At 46.6% G+C, this 19,034-nt stretch overlaps 2 protein-coding genes and 2 non-coding genes across 5 annotated transcripts; 3 read left to right on the forward strand and 1 right to left on the reverse strand.

The window, feature by feature from the left end:
* Positions 1–8,220: 8,220 nt before the first annotated feature.
* st8sia5 (ST8 alpha-N-acetyl-neuraminide alpha-2,8-sialyltransferase 5) lies at positions 8,221–15,199 on the reverse strand. Of its 2 annotated transcripts, XM_068752871.1 has the most exons (8): positions 15,054–15,199; positions 13,017–13,124; positions 10,553–10,645; positions 9,499–9,585; positions 9,259–9,403; positions 9,051–9,163; positions 8,760–8,852; positions 8,221–8,683 (listed from the first exon to the last, which is right to left on the reverse strand). In XM_068752871.1, the coding sequence occupies exons 1-8, from the start codon at positions 15,197–15,199 to the stop codon at positions 8,221–8,223; spliced, it is 1,248 nt and encodes a 415-aa protein (XP_068608972.1). The 2 variants fall into 2 exon arrangements, with proteins under 2 accessions (XP_068608972.1, XP_068608973.1); XM_068752872.1 differs by lacking the exon at positions 13,017–13,124.
* Positions 15,200–16,773: 1,574 nt separating this feature from the next.
* rpl37 (ribosomal protein L37) lies at positions 16,774–18,990 on the forward strand. The gene is made up of 4 exons (XM_068752881.1): positions 16,774–16,840; positions 17,540–17,675; positions 17,828–17,912; positions 18,878–18,990. Exons 1-4 carry the CDS (start codon positions 16,838–16,840, stop codon positions 18,945–18,947), a joined length of 294 nt encoding a protein of 97 aa, XP_068608982.1. The 5' UTR covers positions 16,774–16,837; the 3' UTR covers positions 18,948–18,990.
* LOC137908980 (small nucleolar RNA SNORD72) lies at positions 17,393–17,471 on the forward strand. The gene has a single exon (XR_011105981.1). It is a non-coding gene; the product is annotated as a small nucleolar RNA SNORD72 (small nucleolar RNA).
* On the forward strand, positions 18,247–18,325 carry LOC137908978 (small nucleolar RNA SNORD72). The gene has a single exon (XR_011105980.1). It is a non-coding gene; the product is annotated as a small nucleolar RNA SNORD72 (small nucleolar RNA).
* Positions 18,991–19,034: the final 44 nt, after the last annotated feature.

Here is a 19,034-nt window from a genome sequence, read left to right on the forward strand (position 1 = left end):
TCGAAAGCCTGCGAGAGCTGCTCTACACCGGGGGCTTTGAGATACGTCAATGGGCCAGTAATGCTCCGGCTGTCATGGAAGACCTTCCACCAGAAGCCAGATCCGAAAACAGTGAGTTATGGCTTTCTCAGTCCAGCACGGACCTTCAGGAACCAACTCTCGGGTTGCGTTGGGACTGCATCAATGACGCCCTGAGGTATAAGCATAGACCCGCGGAGCAAACCGAACCTACTTTGAGGAAAATCTATCAAGTACTCGCCTGTCAGTATGATCCACTAGGCTACATAGTACCATTTACTACTAGAGCTAAGATTCTTGTCCAAGATCTTTGGAAGGAGCAAACCGGCTGGGATGACCCGATCCAGCCACAGAGCCTGCGAGACAGATGGTTCGCTTGGGAAGGAGAGATTCCTGACCTAGTCCAGATGGAATTTCCCAGATGTTATGCACCAGTGTCTGCGGACTCCCCAACCTCAACTAGAGATCTCCACATCTTCTGTGATGCCTCTGAGAGAGCGTACGGATCTGTTGCTTACCTACGGACAGAAGATGCACAGAAAAGGGTCCATATCTCCTTTGTCCTGGCTAGATCGCGTGTAGCACCTAAGAAGCAACTCTCCATGCCTCGGTTAGAGCTGAGTGCCGCTCTCACCGGTGCCCAACTAGCCCATCTACTCCAAGCCGAGCTGACCTTACCCATCAGAAAGGTCACCCTCTGGTCAGACGCCACCACTGTCCTTCACTGGATCAGGTCAGAATCCTGCAACTACAAGGTTTTTGTTGGCACACGGGTAGCGGAGATTCAGAGCCTTACAGATGTGGAAAACTGGAGGTATGTAGAAAGCACGAACAACCCTGCTGACGATATCACGCGGGGCAAGACATTGAAGGAGCTGTCCCGACCTCACCGCTGGCACCAAGGCCCTGACTTTCTGCGTCACACCGAGGATCAATGGCCGAACAACCGATCAGTCTACCCAGAGCCTGAGAATAACGAACTGAGGAAACCCTCCTTTTGTGGACAGGTGCCTGTTGACTCCTGCCCTCACCTCCCTGACGTCAGCATGTTCGCCACATGGAAGGAACTCTTACAAGCAACAGCGCAGTCCCTACACGGGGCGGCCGATCCAAGCTCTAACTCGCCAAGTGAAGCGGCAGATTACATCAAAGCAGAGAATCTCCTCTTAAAACAGGCACAGTTAGAGTCATTCCCAGAAGAGGTGAAGGCGCTGATCTCTGACCGACCCCTATCAACCTCCAGTCGTTTGGGCTCCCTATCCCCAGAACACGATAGGGACACAGGACTCCTCAGAGTCGGGGGAAGGTTACGAAGAGCGGAGCAGCTAGAGCCAGACACCATCCACCCGGTCTTACTAGACCCAAAGCACCCTCTTACCAATCTTATCATCCAGGCCTGTGATGAGAACCTTCTGCACCCTGGACCTGAAAGAGTCCTGGCAGAACTACGTCGTTGGTTTTGGATTTTACGAGGGAGGGAAGCAATTAAGAAGTATCAGAGTCACTGCATGCAGTGCCAGGCATGGCGTGCCAACCCATCTATTCCTAAAATGGCAGACCTGCCGCCTTGTCGTCTACGCCTCTATAAGCCACCCTTCTATTCAACTGGAGTTGATTGTTTTGGCCCCTTCACAGTGAAGATTGGTCGACGAACAGAAAAACGATGGGGCATTGTCTTCAAGTGCATGACAACCCGTTGTGTACATCTAGACCTCCTGGAGAGCCTTGATTCTGATGCCTTTTTAATGTCTCTACGACGTTTCATTGCCAGAAGAGGCAAACCCTTCGAGCTGCTGTCCGATAACGGAACAAACTTCATTGGTGGAGCCCGAGAACTACGTGAGGCCTTTGAAGTCATGACTCCCCGCCTAAAGGAACAGTTGGCAGAACAGCAGATCGAGTTCTCTTTTAATCCACCCAGTGCTCCTCACTTTGGTGGAGTGTGGGAGAGAGAAGTGAGGTTCGTGAAGACTGCTCTCCAAGTCGTACTTAAGGAGCAGTCGGTGCCCGAAACAGTGCTACGCACAGTTCTTGTGGAGGTCGAGGGCATCCTGAATGCTAAGCCACTCGGCTACGTATCATCAGACATCGCTGACCCGGACCCCATCACACCGAATATCCTATTGATGGGACGTTATGATGCCTCTCTTCCTCAGGCCATCTATGACAATAGTAAAACCCTGGGGAGTCGCCGATGGCGGCACAGCCAAGTTCTCGTCGACCACTTCTGGTCCAGATTTACTGGTCGCTACCTGCCTAGTCTACAGGAGAGACAGAAGTGGCAGAAGGATGGAAAACATCTCGAACCATACCGAGTGGTGCTCATCGTGGATTCTCAGCTCCCACGAGGTTTATGGCCAGTTGGTAAAGTGACAGCTACTTACCCAGGAGCTGATGGACGTGTCCGGACTGCCGCCATTAAGGTGAAGGATCGGACATACATTCGACCAGTAGCTCGTCTGGTCCAGCTCCCTAAGCTTGAAGACACTGATGGCGATTCAACTGTCTGAATGGTCTTTCTATGTTAGATTCAACTCTCTATGTAGACAGTTGGGGGCGGCTGTGTTAGAAAGCCCATATTATTTCAGTCGACAATTGTTCATTTCTGACATAAATCGTCACATATCCCACGTTCGTGAACGCACCATAGTTCTCCGACGCCTTTGAATGCACCATATCTCCGTGTGCAGCGTCGGAGCTGGAAATAGTTTCACTTTCCACACACGGAACAACGCCCTTTTACCGTGGCTTGTCTGTCTTAACAGATAACGTTTACTTCCTTCAGTTCAGCGCTGTGCGTACATGCCGGAAGACCACAGCCAAATAAAACGACCTTAAGTTGGACATCTGTATCCGTGTCCTTTAATGGGGACACTCCTCCATCACACCTTGCCACTCTACACCACCAGCATTCCCGGAAGACAACCCTCTCTTCCTTTTAGTGATACCTGATACCTGATCAGGTAGGCATCAAGGGCAGTTTGGTCATATTGATCTTTCAACATCAGATTACTCAGCTCAGAATGACAACAGGCTCAAAACAAAACAGAAAATGCTATTAATTCTCATTACCGAAACATTTGTGAGGATTTACAATTGTGTTTATTTAATTACTTTTGTAAAAGATAACATACACATTTTGTATGTATCGGTCACTAAATAACTAGTGTTGTATGACTAGTCTGTATATTTTAAAACAAAATATGATAATATAATTAGGCCCGAGCGCCTATCCTAGGTGTACGGGGCTATTGCTTTTGCAACGCAGAAGACGACCTACAAACACGAGTTGACGAGCTGCGCGACACTCAACAGCACACACACACACACACACACACACCCAACAACAAACAGCACACACACACACACACACACACACCCAACAACAAACAGCACACACACACACACACACACACACCCAACAACAAACAGCACACACACACGACACTAAACAGCACACACACACACACACGGCACTCAACAGCACACACACACACACACACCCAACAACAAACAGCACACACACACACACACAAACGACACTAAACAGCACACACACACACACACGGCACTCAACAGCACACACACACACACACACCCAACAACAAACAGCACACACACACACACACAAACGACACTAAACAGCACACACACACACGCACGGCACTCAACAGCACACACACACACACACACCCAACAACAAACAGCACACACACACACACACACACGACACTAAACAACACACACACACACGCACGGCACTCAACAGCACACACACACACACACACCCAACAACAAACAGCACACACACACACACACACACACGACACTAAACAGCACACACACACACGACACTAAACAACACACACACACACGCACGGCACTCAACAGCACACACACACACACCCAACAACAAACAGAACACACACACACACACACACGACACTAAACAGCACACACACACACACACACCCAACAACAAACAGCACACACACACACACACACGACACTAAACAACACACACACACACACACACACGACACTAAACAGCACACACACACACACACACCCAACAACAAACAGCACACACACACACGACACTAAACAACACGCACACACACGCACGGCACTCAACAGCACACACACACACACCCAACAACAAACAGCACACACACACACACGACACTAAACAACAGCACACACACACACACGGCACTAAACAACACACACACTGACACTCAACAACAAACAGCACACACACACACACGCACGGCACTAAACAACACACACACACACACACCCAACAACAAACAGCACACACACGCACACGCACACGCACACACACACACACACACGACACTCAACAGCACACACACACGCACACACACACGGCACTAAACAACACACGCACGGCACTAAACAACACACACACACACACACACACACGCACACGCACAGACACCCAGAAACACGAGTTGACGTGAATCACTGCAACCATTTATCCATTACGTTTGACACACAACTTACTGTTATAAGCTTTAAGTAGCTAGCTATGCTAACCACTTAGCTCATTTTAGTTTTGGGTCTCATGTTTAGTTTATTTCCTGGTTTAGAGCGGATGTTTATTGTCATGTGTGCACGTTGACCTCACCTTGTTAACTCCTTACCTGCCTGCTACATCACTGACTGCTCCCACCTGAGTCCGGGTTTCCTTCCTCCCGTGTCGGAACAGGCTGCTGTCGTACAGGAATAATGACGTCATCAACATACATGTGAGAAAATCCAAACAAGTTTATTTACAAACACAATACGGTATAAAGAACGATCCAGACTCGGATCAGAAGCACTGTGATCAATAACCTTCCTTGCCCTGCGGCTTCTGTACAACGATTAGAGGGTGAGCCGAGATGTTTTTGGTGTTGATCTCAATAAAGGATGAAAGAAGAACGATGTCAAATCATTCTCAAATGATGTCCAGTGCATGCAGAGGCGAGCCTGTCACGACCAGCAAACAAAACAAACAGTAAAATCACAGATTCCGTAATCCGTAGAGGCGTGTGTAAACGTGTTTCTGTGATCTTTGACGCAGGCACACACACACACACACACACACACAATGCAGTAATGTGAATGAATCACATTTTTACTGAGAATAATCATAATCATACAGCAACGATTTCATTTTTTTCAAGGCTGTTTTCAGACAACTTTAGGGAACAAACTTGCCAATAATGTTCTTTAATTATTATTTTTATTTATAATTTGTGATACCTGATACCTGATCAGGTAGGCATCAAGGGCAGTTTGGTCATATTGATCTTTCAACATCAGATTACTCAGCTCAGAATGACAACAGGCTCAAAACAAAACAGAAAATGCTATTAATTCTCATTACCGAAACATTTGTGAGGATTTACAATTGTGTTTATTTAATTACTTTTGTAAAAGATAACATACACATTTTGTATGTATCGGTCACTAAATAACTAGTGTTGTATGACTAGTCTGTATATTTTAAAACAAAATATGATAATATAATTAGGCCCGAGCGCCTATCCTAGGTGTACGGGGCTATTGCTTTTGCAACGCAGAAGACGACCTACAAACACGAGTTGACGAGCTGCGCGACACTCAACAGCACACACACACACACACACACACACACGACACTAAACAACACACACACACACACACACACACCCAACAACAAACAGCACACACACACACACACACACACACGACACTAAACAACACACACACACGCACGGCACTCAACAGCACACACACACACACACACACACACCCAACAACAAACAGCACACACACACACACACACGACACTAAACAGCACACACACACACACACCCAACAACAAACAGCACACACACACACACACACACACCCAACAACAAACAGCACACACACACACACACACACACACACACGGCACTCAACAGCACACACACACACGACACTAAACAACACACACACACGCACGGCACTCAACAGCACACACACACACACACACGACACTAAACAACACACACACACACGCACGGCACTCAACAGCACACACACACACCCAACAACAAACAGCACACACACACACACACACACGACACTAAACAGCACACACACACACACACCCAACAACAAACAGCACACACACACGACACTAAACAACACACACACACACACACACCCAACAACAAACAGCACACACACACACGACACTAAACAACACGCACACACACGCACGGCACTCAACAGCACACACACACACACACACGACACTAAACAACAAACAGCACACACACACACACGCACGGCACTAAACAACACACACACACACGACACTAAACAACAGCACACACACTGACACTCAACAACAAACAGCACACACACACACACACGCACGGCACTAAACAACACACACACACACGACACTAAACAACAGCACACACACTGACACTCAACAACAAACAGCACACACACACACACGCACGGCACTAAACAACACACACACACCCAACAACAAACAGCACACACACACACACGCACACACACACGACACTCAACAGCACACACACACACACGCACACGCACAGACACCCAGAAACACGAGTTGACGTGAATCACTGCAACCATTTATCCATTACGTTTGACACACAACTTACTGTTATAAGCTTTAAGTAGCTAGCTATGCTAACCACTTAGCTCATTTTAGTTTTGGGTCTCATGTTTAGTTTATTTCCTGGTTTAGAGCGGATGTTTATTGTCATGTGTGCACGTTGACCTCACCTTCTTAACGCCTTACCTGCCTGCTACGTCACTGACTGCTCCCACCTGAGTCCGGTTTTCCTTCCTCCCGTGTCGGAACAGGCTGCTGTCGTACAGGAATAATGACGTCATCAACATACATGTGAGAAAATCCAAACAAGTTTATTTACAAACACAATACGGTATAAAGAACGATCAAGACTCGGATCAGAAGCACTGTGATCAATAACCTTCCTTGCCCTGCGGCTTCTGTACAACGATTAGAGGGTGAGCCGAGATGTTTTTGGTGTTGATCTCAATAAAGGATGAAAGAAGAACGATGTCAAATCATTCTCAAATGATGTCCAGTGCATGCAGAGGCGAGCCTGTCACGACCAGCAAACAAAACAAACAGTAAAATCACAGATTCCGTAATGCGAATATTCACAGTGAAATAATACAGTATCTCAGCATTTTAATTCAGTTTGACGAATCTGTTCTCCCAAAGCTTCCGTAGAGGCGTGTGTAAAAGTGTTTCTGTGATCTTTGACGCAGGCACACACAAAGCCAAGTATAGAGCAGATCCACGTCACGGCACTACATGATTATGGACTTTACAAGGTGTAAGACTTTGCTATTTGCAGTGTAAGCTGAATATGCCTCATGAATTTCTACATTGTGGGGTCTTAAATGAATGTCCTTGTCGATAAGCAGGACACGCGGGCGTGTTGCGCATCCCGTAGCGGGGTTTGACATCGCATAAGGCAGCTTGGCTTAAAGACATGAACGACAGGGGAGGCTGGACTATTTTACAAACCTACCGGACGACGTCCGCCTCACTGCTCTAAATGTTTCAGCACATTTTTAAATGGGAGAAAACAGGAAATTAAACATTTTCTGAAATATTCACCCAAATCAGTTGAATTAAACTACAAAAGCAGGCAGTTGGGTGTTAAAATTGTAATTTTTCTCTTTTTTTCTTTATTTTTTATATTTCCTTTCTTAACATCAAAGGTCAGGTTTTGTTTTACAGAAACATTAAAGCTGCCACACCCACAAGGTTGCCTGGGATAGAGAGAGGGTGAATGCAGGGGGCGGGGCTTCCCGTTTCGGCGTAGATGTCTGAGTAATGTCGAGTAGAAAACGAGACTTCTGTACAGCAGAGCCACTAGAGAACACGGAAACGACGTCACTATGAAGAACACTTCACGTTGAGAACAAGCATCCTGCGGTTGGCGATAACCGCAAGTGTTTGATTGGCTAAATAAACAACTTGTGAAACACATCAAAGAGATGTTGGCAACTAAAGGAAGAACCTTCAGCGTGTCGTGGAGCAAAAGACTGTCCACTCAGAAAGAAGCAAATACTGTCTCACTAACTGAACCTGATGGAAAGTAAACAAACTAGAAGATGTGGGGCTTCAACATTACATCGACGGACCGATCACGTGCACTGCCCCGTGTGCACGTTAAGGATCCCGCGAGTGTGCATGTGAATGAAGTTGAAAATTTCATGGGGCATCGCGTGGAAGCCCGGCCGCGGCTTGACGTTGTCATAGTAGTGGTGAGTGATGAAGATGCCGGAGGGGCTCATGGGGAAAGCCCAGAAGCCGTAGAGGTGGACCTCCTCGCACAGCTCCAAGGCGGCGGTGACCAGCATCAGGCCGCTGCTCAGCCGCTTGGCGCGGACGCCCTGCACCGCCCAGAAGCGCTGCACGTTGAGCAGGTACTGAGGGTGGAAGAAAAACACTCCCCTCTGGGAATCGAAGTCGTCCAGCATGTACTTGACTCTGAAAGATACGTCGGTGTTCCGGGTGTTGTAGAACGCTGGAAGCACAACTGTTGAATTCTCATAATTCTGGAGGACTTCATAAAAAGGGCGGCGCCACTTCTCCAGCTTCTGAAATCTGCAGAGACACAACGTGAGAATAGAGAAAGACGAAAGACGGAGACCGATCGGACTTCAGTCTGTGTTTCCAGCACCTCTCAGTGATGATGCTCGGATTTATTGTCACCAGATCGGTTTTAGTGCCGACGTCGGGGGTGTACTTCTCACTAATGGGGGGTATGTTGCACCTGCAAAAGAAAGAAAGAAATAAAGAACTTGAAATACAACTGATCCAGCAGTTTGTTGGATCCGACGGTAGTTTAGCCTCGCTAGCTGTGAGCGCTGTCACGCTTTGGAGGGTGGCGCCTAGCGTCCTAGCGTGCTAGCGTGCTAGCGTGTCTACATAGCAGGCAAACCGAACCTCAAACACTTGAATATTGGCCTACCTAAACACAAAATCCGCTGCGTCAATTTCCTTTCCACATTTGCTGTTCTTGATGATTCCTCCGTTTCCAACAACGGCACATTTCTTGAACTGTGATTTTAAGTACGGCATGTCCTGGAAGACGCAGACACATTTGGTTAAATTCCTGCTCACAGGACAATGAATGGATCCCCTGTGATGAACACTGGATGAACACACGACGGACTCACGTCTGGGAACATTTTGAAGACTTCGGCAGAGATGGGAATGATCCCGCTGGTGTCCACCTCGTACCGCAGCTTGGTCCCTGCAGGAGTGTTCCTCTTGGTGGTGAACAGGAATGAGGGTGCGTTGCAGCAGCGAGACAGAGACATCCTGGAGGAGGAGGAGCATTTGTTCATGTCGACATCTTTGGACCCTTCCCTTTGTCGGCGTTGCAACGTTTGGCATCGAACGAGCTGTTCGTTTACTTGAAGTTGCTGCTCTCCTCCTTGTTCTGCGCCCATTTGCACACCTGCAGGTTTCTCCACCTCTCAAACAGCTCGGAGGTCTTCACCCTGGCAGACAGGCACAGAGACTTGTGGGGTGAGGAACGATATGCATAACCACGATTTCTCTGGTTACCCATGTTTCTACCGGGGAGCAAGTTGAAGAGAACAGCATGAAAACCGCTCAAAAAGGACACAACGAGTGACAGAAGATTGGGAGCTACCGGAGCGTCTGTAAATAGCTGTCCTTGAACTGACATTTCCTGAGGGACGACTGGGAGATGGGATTTGCTCTGGGATGCAGGGCGGCACCATTACTCGCCGGCGAGGCTGACTCGTGGCGCTTCGTCAAGCTACGGGAATGCTTTGACATTTCTGCAGCCCGAGGGACCCGGACAAAAGGTCACCGCGATGTTGACATGCTCACGCTGCCACGAGCACAACAGGCTCATTCAAGTGTAACGCATCAGGTGACTCATCTAGCGCCTTCAGACAAATGTGCATTAACTGTAAGTTAATACAAGGACACATATTAATTATTCATTCATGGAGCTATGAGTTTATACTCCTTCCTACTCCTTTGTGGTACGTAAATTGTTTGATATGATATTATATGTTTTTCATTTAATGCTGGATTTGATTTTGTTTGTTTGTTTGTTGTTGATATAAGGGTTGCAGCAGGAATGGCATCCGGCGTAAAACTTTGCCAGAATTAATTATGCAATTGACGGGAAGGCTGATTTGCTGCGGTGAAGCCTGACGGGACGAGCCGGAAGAGGAAGAAAAAGTTTGTTGTTGCTTTTTACATATTCAATATAAACTGTTCAATGAATCGATCAAAGACGTCTCAGCCGCACTTTGTTTGCACGCACAAATCACCACGCTAATCAGACACCCCGCTAATCGGACACCCCCCATGTTCACACAGTTTGGCCCTTGGCCAACCCTAACCCTTAATTTGCATACACATCAAACGCGCCTGATTAGCCCAGACACTCCTTCCATATCTGCCGACCGCATCAGAAGGACCACTCACATTGTCAGGACCTTGACGTCCATGATCTCCTGCCTGAGCTCCCTGCATGCAGTGGAGTTGTATTCAAAGGGGCCGTCATAGTTTTCCAGATACCTGGAGGGATAGGCACAGTCATCTTCTGTTTCCTCCCACACAGGAGCATCACAAACAACAAACTGGATAAATGCATTATAGAAGACAGGCTAAAGGAAATATCTTATATAAACGACAAAATGTCAGACTTCATGAAACTGCAGTATAATATTAGTGTAGCATCGTTGGATGATGACAGAAGTCATGAAACATGAGAGTAACATGATGTTTATGGGACACGTGCACCAGAATCGATTACATCTTACCAATGTGATACACTAACTTATATTTTCATATTTTCACTTGTCTGTCTGTGGAATTTTGCTCTGTTTAAAAGCAGGAGTCTGTGATTAAAATGAGTATAAATGTTGTATATTGATTTAGAGTTGGGCGGGGGAAAGGTGCTGGTGCTTTTACATTTTAAAAAATTGTGTGCATAAAAACACACAAAGATATTCCTGCAAACAGTGAATCGCCTATATCTGTTTTAACTACAAATAAAACTCTAAATGGTTTATTTTACACATATAACACTAAATATTACATTGAAATGACAACATTAAGCAAAAGCACACACAAAATAATGTCTTCGGTATGGTGGTGGGATTGTGTTTTGGTGGATTTTACAAAAATGGTTCTGCAGAGACGATCAATAATTGTTAAATTCATATCAAGGAGTCAGTCGGTGGCCATTTTCCTGAGCGCGGACACATTAATGCAGCAAAACAGTTTTCAGCATGCAGTCAGCATGCAGGATGGACAAACGGTGTGTTCTCTCTGTTTGATGATGTTTGCAAAGCTAAACGCAGCTAACGGAACGTTGACGACGCTGGCTGGCTACTTTAGTGTTTCACATGCAAAGTCAGACATTTGGAATCGCTTCATGCTTTTATGCATACAGAATCTCTCTCAGGAATCAATTCAAACTGATTTATTTATTTATTCTGATGGTTCCATTTGACGAATGACTGAAATAAGAGCCTTTAGATGTAAATATGGCACTTCAATAATCTGAGGGTTCCTCTCTGTCTGGTTGCATTTAAATAAAGCTTCATATAAAAACAATTATTGTTCCTTACAGAAAATGTAGAGTTCTAATGAACAAATCTCCAAATGTCTTCTGTATAATGTGTTTCTTGAGGCTTGCTTGTATGCGTTGGAATGAGTGCTGATCAGATAAGAAAATGTAGCTTGGCACTTTGGAAGATGAAAAAATTAATAATCAATATTCCAGCTTGACACCTGTGGCTGTGGTGAACGGGGTGAGCTTAAAATACGGTACAAATAAAAATAAGAATTACAGAACACAACAGGCAATACAATGGAAGGATGGATTAAAGGAAGGAGATGCTGCCATGAAATCATACAAATAAGGAAGGATGAACTGGCTGTCGACATCCGCCTGATGATGCAGCGACCTTCAGAGGTTTCTGTCCCTGAAGGGGGCGAGTCATGCTGCTCTCAGCTCAGACGATTAAAAGTGTTCTCTGTCCGTCTCTAAAAGCAAGACATTATTCCACTTGTCAGACGATGCTGGTTCTAAACCGAGCCAGACTAATTATAGTTTACCAACAAGAACTGAAATCTACAGCTCAGTTCCTTTGGGAGCTTTGATTACGTCTATTCATAGCAAGGAGTTAAAAGTGGAAACGGGGGTAAGTCCAGGTCGCAGAGAGACAATGCAGATGTGAGAAGGGGAGGAAGGGGAGCAGAGAGAAGTGTCCACACTACGTACATGGCACACACACAGAGCGGTGCAGAACACGACACACACATTGAGGAGGACAAGGCGTTTGGAAATGGGTGCTGGATGGGACACATCAACAGGAGGCCGGGGTTCTACCGGCTTCTGAAGGGGGGGGTGGGGGTTTGGAGATCTGGGATCGAGGTGAACGGGATCAGACAACATGCAAGAGCAAATCTGAAGTGCAATCAGTGAAAGACTATGAGTGTATACCCTTTAAACTAATGAAAACAAGGGGCATTCTTGGGTTTCTGTGAAAAGTTAAAATGCCATAAACTGGCCTACCTGTGAGGGCGGTTTTTTTTCTTCTTAATATCAGCTAGGCAGGGTGTGACTATTACGGAGATCTGTGAATCTGGCTGAAAATTCTGACGGAAACATCTGTCAACATGCAGACAGGTCAAGTTAGACTGAGATGTGTGATGCAGGCTGGTGACATCAGCACCCTGCTAACTTCCTACACCTGCAGACCTCAAAACAAGTCAAGAAAATGAATTCAAATCTGCTGCAGCTTGTGTTCTCTGTAGCATCAGGAGGCTGGCCCAAGCATGCAAGGCTGGGTCATCACTAAGATGGATTTCATTCTATCTCTCTCTCTCTCACTCCCTTTGCTCAGGTGTTGTGCAGTCAGTCACGCTGGAAAGGTACCTTTTCCTTCCATTTCTGGCCGGCTTCAGAGATCCATCATCCGAGAAATTAACGGGACCGGTCCAATTTCCTGTCTCGTCCCCTTTGAGTCGGCTAAACTGTTGCGCACTAGTAAGAGAATGAGTCAGTTTATTTGGGATTGATTGTCCTTTTTGTGCAGATAAACACGTAAAACCAAACTCATGTGTTCACGCAAAAACACATTCACACGCACACACGCATAAATACAGGAAGTGAACCCCCATAAGGGCCGAATACGACAGCATGGTCAGCATGACCTTTCTGTTAATGACATCATGGTTTTTATTTACGCTCTTCTGAGTTTGATTCCAATACTCACATTGAATTTTAGCCTGCAGGAGCATTCGGCTTGTAATTGGACATGTTAAAGTCACCATGAATTAAGGAGGGATTAATCATCGCCAGCAGTTCTGCTAACGGGTCGAGATAGCATGAAGCTGTCTTCACTGGACATATTAAAAGCCCATTGGCTTCTTATTGATCAGTAATCAGCTGAATGACAGGACGAGGCTGTTCTGCAGCACTAATGTCCTCCGCTCTCCCATCAAGCCTCGTTAATGGGACGTGGAAACAGGAAGGACTTTCATGATATTGGATTATGAGTTTGGTTTCTTAGGGTGGGGCCCGGACGTATCGACTCGGAGGTCCATTTAGCGTGTCCACAGGAATGTGCTGTAACCGCTAAAGGCTCCTACGTTGGTAGGACATGAAGCTATTGTGAGCTCCTCTTTATCTCATTTCCTCTCTGCATTAACCTTTAACAGGGAATGGCTCCTGTGAAGTGCTCATAAATGAAGGATCAGTTGTTCCACGTCCCGGTATGTGCCACGATCAATATATCCACCCAGAACCCTGTAAGCAGCGCAACCCAGGAGGCGCCTCGGTCTTCGGTGGAGGAGTCGGGGGCACGTCTGGGTGTGGTCGAGCCCATGTGGACAGCATCTTCTGACTGTTTCTGCTCATGGAGCGTCATCAGATGACACCTTCTCCCTCTCGCTGCATCTCTCTCACACACACACACACACACACACACAGCCCCTCACGCTCGCTCCATCCTGTGTGTGTGCGCAGACAGACTGTAAAATGGCTGCTGCTGAACCCTCTGGTTTCTGCTGTGTGGACTGCTCCCGTCTCTCTACGTAACCGGAGGGCCGGCGAGGACAGACGGGTGCATGTGTCGCATCTAAATTCATGCATCTCGCATCAGATGTCAGGATGCGGTGAATCCAGTGCTGTCAGACCGGCCCAGCAGGGTGGCAGGGGGGGGGGGGGGGGCTAGCTGTGGGGTGTTCAGATCGCAGCACATGTATGTTGGCTCTGATGTGAACATACATGTGCTGGCTTTCAAAGTTTTTCAGGTGGGGATATGTTACATGTTACAGCTTTGATCTTCTTTCTGACAGCCGTAACGGTCAAACGTCCCGGCTTCTCAGCATCTGCTCGTCTCACATTTTAAAGAGAAGGGGCTGCAATTTAGAGTCGATGAGTCTTCAGCTCAAAAATCCACGTCTGTCTCTGCAGAGGAGCTACAGAACAGGGCTGGGACCGTTATTTATTGAGCACGCCGGGACCAACTGGCTGTAATCATCATCATCTCCGATGGGCTCGGATGCTAAGACCAGTCAAAAAGGCTGAAACGGAAACCCAAATAAAGATCTTTAAAGGGAAACAGCGCCATACACAGCTGCAGCGCCGGCGATGGCGTGAGTGTGATGCTTCGTTTTCAGAACAGATCACAAACAAAAGAATAAACATCCGATGGAAGCAGATTCTATGCCACTAGAAAAAAAGATGGATGGTTCATTGCTTTTGCTCCTTTCAGCCATGGGAGCGTGTTTTCCTCGTGCGTCCCGTTAACACCGACCAGTTTAACGGGTTGGCGTTTAGGTTCCACCATTTTGTCAGAAACTGAGATCAAGAATGAGCGAAGGGGCCTCGGATCAAGCGACTATGAAGGCATGCGTTTTTCACCTTTACGCAGGCGGCCGCGGCTGGAGACGAACGACGCACACTTACCTCTTTATGTAGTTTTTGCCATAGAGAATCTGCTGGAATAGTGTGACGAGTCCAAATGCGCAAATGAATATAAAACAAAGAGATCTATTGCCGAGTATGTCTTTCCCCGACGACGGGTCGGCGTACGCCATTCTTCGGCGCAGCATCCAGGGCTGACGGTGACACCCGCGGAGGTGTCTGTCCGCTGCATTCAGGACCGCTGTCGGCTCCCTGGACAGGACATTGTCCACCTGCGTTCTAGGCTATGTCCCCCCGCACCGCAGCATCATTAGTGCTGGGTGATGAGCGCCGCGATGTATCTACTAAACAACCCGATATCTTTACGCACAGGAATGCGCTTGAATTATCGTAACGTTTTTAAAATCACCGCAAAGCAAACCCGCTGCAGATGAATCCAAGGGACGCGCTCAGAAGGATGATCTCATCCCCAAACGGTCAACCGGACGCCGACAGCCTGTTTGTCCCTTCAATTACTAAAGTGCGCAACGCATCCGTCATGCTCCCTATCAAATCTGAGCAGAACTGCGTGACCGGAATGGAGGAGGAGGATGCGCCTTTTCCCAGCCTGGCAGCGGGGGCGCGCTGCGCTTCGTTCTCAGGCTCTTTGCTCATCTAAAACCCAAGGTCATAGAATGCACCTGCATGCGCACCCAAAAGGCACTCAAAAGAGCAGGTTTTAAAACTGTCACTAACATCTGCACAAGTAAGTGGACAAAGATAAAGCAGTGATGGCTTTATTGGCTAAAGAAGTGGTCACTCCCGTGCGTAATCTCCACAAGGTCTGGGCTACCTTAATACCTTTACAAGCAGCAGAGTCACATGTCAGACTCTCATTCACCAAATGTAGAACACAAAACACACAATATAAGAAGTGTATCTCTAAATAACAAGTAAAATATCTTGAAATTCGTTGAAAACGGAAAATGTCATCACTGTAAATATATTTTGTTCTTTTTCCCCATCCACAATTTTACTCTATGTCACTTACCCTATCTGTGTTCCAGGATGAGGCAACAAGATGAGGAACTTAGGCCAGACGTCGGTCCCGTGGCAGAGTGGGTTTAGTCCTTGTGTTCTGGGTCTGTCCAAGAACTCCTCCTAGTTGGGGTCATCCTGTAATCCTTCAAAAGAATGTAATTATTGTTTTGTATCCTCAATCTTATTATTTATGTTCATCCTTCATCCCAGTGGTTTTATTCCCAGATGCAATTACTGGGCATTTCTATAGATAACTGTGTTTTATTTATTTTTGTCAGCATTAATAATTAATATATTAGGTACTAGTTCAATTTAAAATACTTTGTGATTCAAAGACCAGCATTCTTTAAAGTCAACAGAACATTCTTATAATTACACGTCTGTGTAGATTCTCAGTCATCCAGATCGAGGAAGACGAAAAACAAAGAATCGACTGGATGTTTAAATTTATAATTTAATGTTTATAATTGTATATTTTACACCTCTATTTGTATAAATATTTGTTTAATATTTTTTATTGTAGCTGCCTTGGCTCAGTGTTGTGCGTTTTTTAAATCTAGAATTATTCCGTCACCCTTCACGTTAAGAGATACGTAAAAACCTAAGAAATAATACTTAAAGTTATATGAAGGCAAAACAAATTTAAATCTCCCTTCACTCAACTCCTTTGTTACCAGGATGAATCAATACGCTAGCATAATGCTACATGGGGTCCCATTTATGTGTTACACAGGAAGCAGCACGGGCGTAGTTTGATGGCGCTCGAGCGCTCCTTCCGGTCTCTTTTCCCTTAGCCACCGGACGGAATGGTGAGTTGTGACGCTGGCAGGCTGGAATCTCGGAACATCTGCGCAGTGTGGTTCTTATCCGAGTCGGACTGTTGGTGTTTCGGTGTCGGATGCATGTTGTTGGCGTTATGGCAAACAATCTTTGCGCTGAAGCGCAGTTTTAGTATAATTGAGCGTTATGGCGTCCGCCCGGCCTGTGGTCGCTGCTCCTTGATAGCATAAAGGTTCCGTATATGAAATATACTCTATTTAGACTGGAGAAACAGTAACTAGAGTATTCTGTATTCTAGAGTCGTGCTTTAAACGCCTTTGCCTCTCGGCCGGTCACCGTAAAGTATTTGTCCGTTTACTGGCGAGCTAGCCTTTCGGCTACAGCTAGCAGAAGTAAGCTAGGCGCGTCTCGTGACGTTCAGAAGCTTCTTGTTTGTTTATTTCCTCTTTAGCGTGCGGCTGTAGCAGAATCGTTTGTATTTGGGCGACAGGCCTCTCTACGCCTTTGTTCGTTATCACGGGAGACCGTAGTTGGTAGTTTTCCATCCCCCTCGTCCTGCGTCAGATGCTAACGGCGCACTAGTCTTGTCAGTGATGTCTCAAAACACAAATGTCTGAACAAATGATTTCTGTGATTCAATATTCTGTGCTGAGACAAGACTTGAAGCCGTGTTTCCTGCTGCTGCTTCTCTCTGGATTGTTCTTGACCCTTATTTCTCACCGCCTCAGACGAAGGGGACATCATCTTTCGGTAAGCGCCGGAACAAGACGCACACGCTGTGCCGTCGCTGCGGATCCAAGGCCTACCACCTGCAGAAGTCCTCCTGTGGCAAGTGTGGCTACCCAGAGAAGCGCAAGAGAAAATGTGAGTTGTTTGATACGCCTCCGTAATAAAGACACTCGCTGTTCGCTAACACCTCGTGCTTTACCCCATAATTAGTATTAATGCCCAATAATACATCCTGCAGCTGCACACTTGTGTGAATGGCCTGATGGTGCAGATGTTGTGTTTTGTAGACAACTGGAGTGCCAAGGCCAAGAGGAGGAACACCACTGGCACCGGCCGCCTGAGACACCTGAAGGTTGTCTATCGCAGATTCAGGTAAGATCTGAGCCTGAAAAACACAGCACCATTAAAAAAAAAAAAAAAAAAAAAGGGGGGGGGGGGGGTCGCTGTCATTTAAATGTTTCCGTGTGGAAACGTTTGCTGTGTGGGCTCTGTGTTGATAGACTCCCTCTAGGATGCGGTTAAATCCCCCCCCCATATTTCTACAACTCTGAACTACCTTGATATACGATCTCCAGCATTTCTGTGTATCAAATCATGACAAATGTGGTTTGGGGGTCAAAATGTTTTCAACCGTAAACTAATATTAAACGGTTGAGCTTAGCCACGGGCTGAACGTGTCCGCCGAACTGTCACGATTAATCGATGCTGCTTACCAGTGATGGTGAGAAAAAAATGTCTGAACAAATGAATTCAACATGATATCAGCATTTTGTCTGAGGTGAGCATCGTTGGGAGTCGGTGACGTCATGGTGGACGCCGTTCATCGCTATGCGCAGCGTCCTAAAGCTTAGCGTGTACCGTTAGGTTTTGCTTGATATTATTTGAATGGCTTCGGTTTAAGTCAGGAGCACGACCCTGCTGTTTTACATAATCACTGCGGAGTCAGCCCTTATTAATAATAACTATTTCCTCAACGATTGCTTTGTGCTGGAGTTTAGCTCCGCCTAATGTGGGTTCAGTTGCTTTGATGTGTTGGAACGTTTCGTCGTGTCGTTTGAGTGAAATAAAATATTCCTGCTGTTCTGGGCTGTTGCTCGACGCCTCACCTCACGTCTTACTCGCTCTGTTAATGTCATGATGTCATCAATCGTACCGCGCTGTCTAAACAACTGGATTAAGTCTTTCTGGTTGACTCAACCGGTGCGGTAACTAGCTGGCTCACCAGCCTGAAACCGATGGATGGAAGAGCAGGCTGAACAGGAAGCTTCTCGTGCGTTCGTGTATTGATGATTGACCTGTTATGCTTCTTACGGCTACTTCCTTTCCTGTGTCCTCAGGAATGGTTTCCGGGAAGGCACCACCCCGAAGCCCAGGCGTGCTGCAGTCGCGGCTTCCAGCTCCTCCTAAAACCCACATTTTTCTTTAAATAAATGTGATTATTATAAAGGAGGCTTCTTGTCTGTTGTTCTTTTCGGTCACACATGATAACGTGTC

The sequence above is a fragment of the Brachionichthys hirsutus genome, chromosome 19 (genome assembly GCF_040956055.1).
Source record: "Brachionichthys hirsutus isolate HB-005 chromosome 19, CSIRO-AGI_Bhir_v1, whole genome shotgun sequence".
Lineage (NCBI taxonomy): Eukaryota > Metazoa > Chordata > Actinopteri > Lophiiformes > Brachionichthyidae > Brachionichthys > Brachionichthys hirsutus.

Coding starts and splice junctions, on each gene's coding strand:
- st8sia5 (XM_068752871.1), bottom strand. CDS start 15,199: ATGCTGCGCCGAAGAATGGCGTACGCCGACCCGTCGTCGGGGAAAGAC. Junction 10,646..13,016: donor GCCAGAAATGGAAGGAAAAG/GTACCTTTCCAG, acceptor CTATCCCTCCAG/GTATCTGGAAAACTATGACG. Junction 9,164..9,258: donor TCTTCAAAATGTTCCCAGAC/GTGAGTCCGTCG, acceptor TGCGTCTTCCAG/GACATGCCGTACTTAAAATC.
- rpl37 (XM_068752881.1), top strand. Junction 17,676..17,827: donor AGAGAAGCGCAAGAGAAAAT/GTGAGTTGTTTG, acceptor TGTGTTTTGTAG/ACAACTGGAGTGCCAAGGCC. Junction 17,913..18,877: donor GTTGTCTATCGCAGATTCAG/GTAAGATCTGAG, acceptor CTGTGTCCTCAG/GAATGGTTTCCGGGAAGGCA.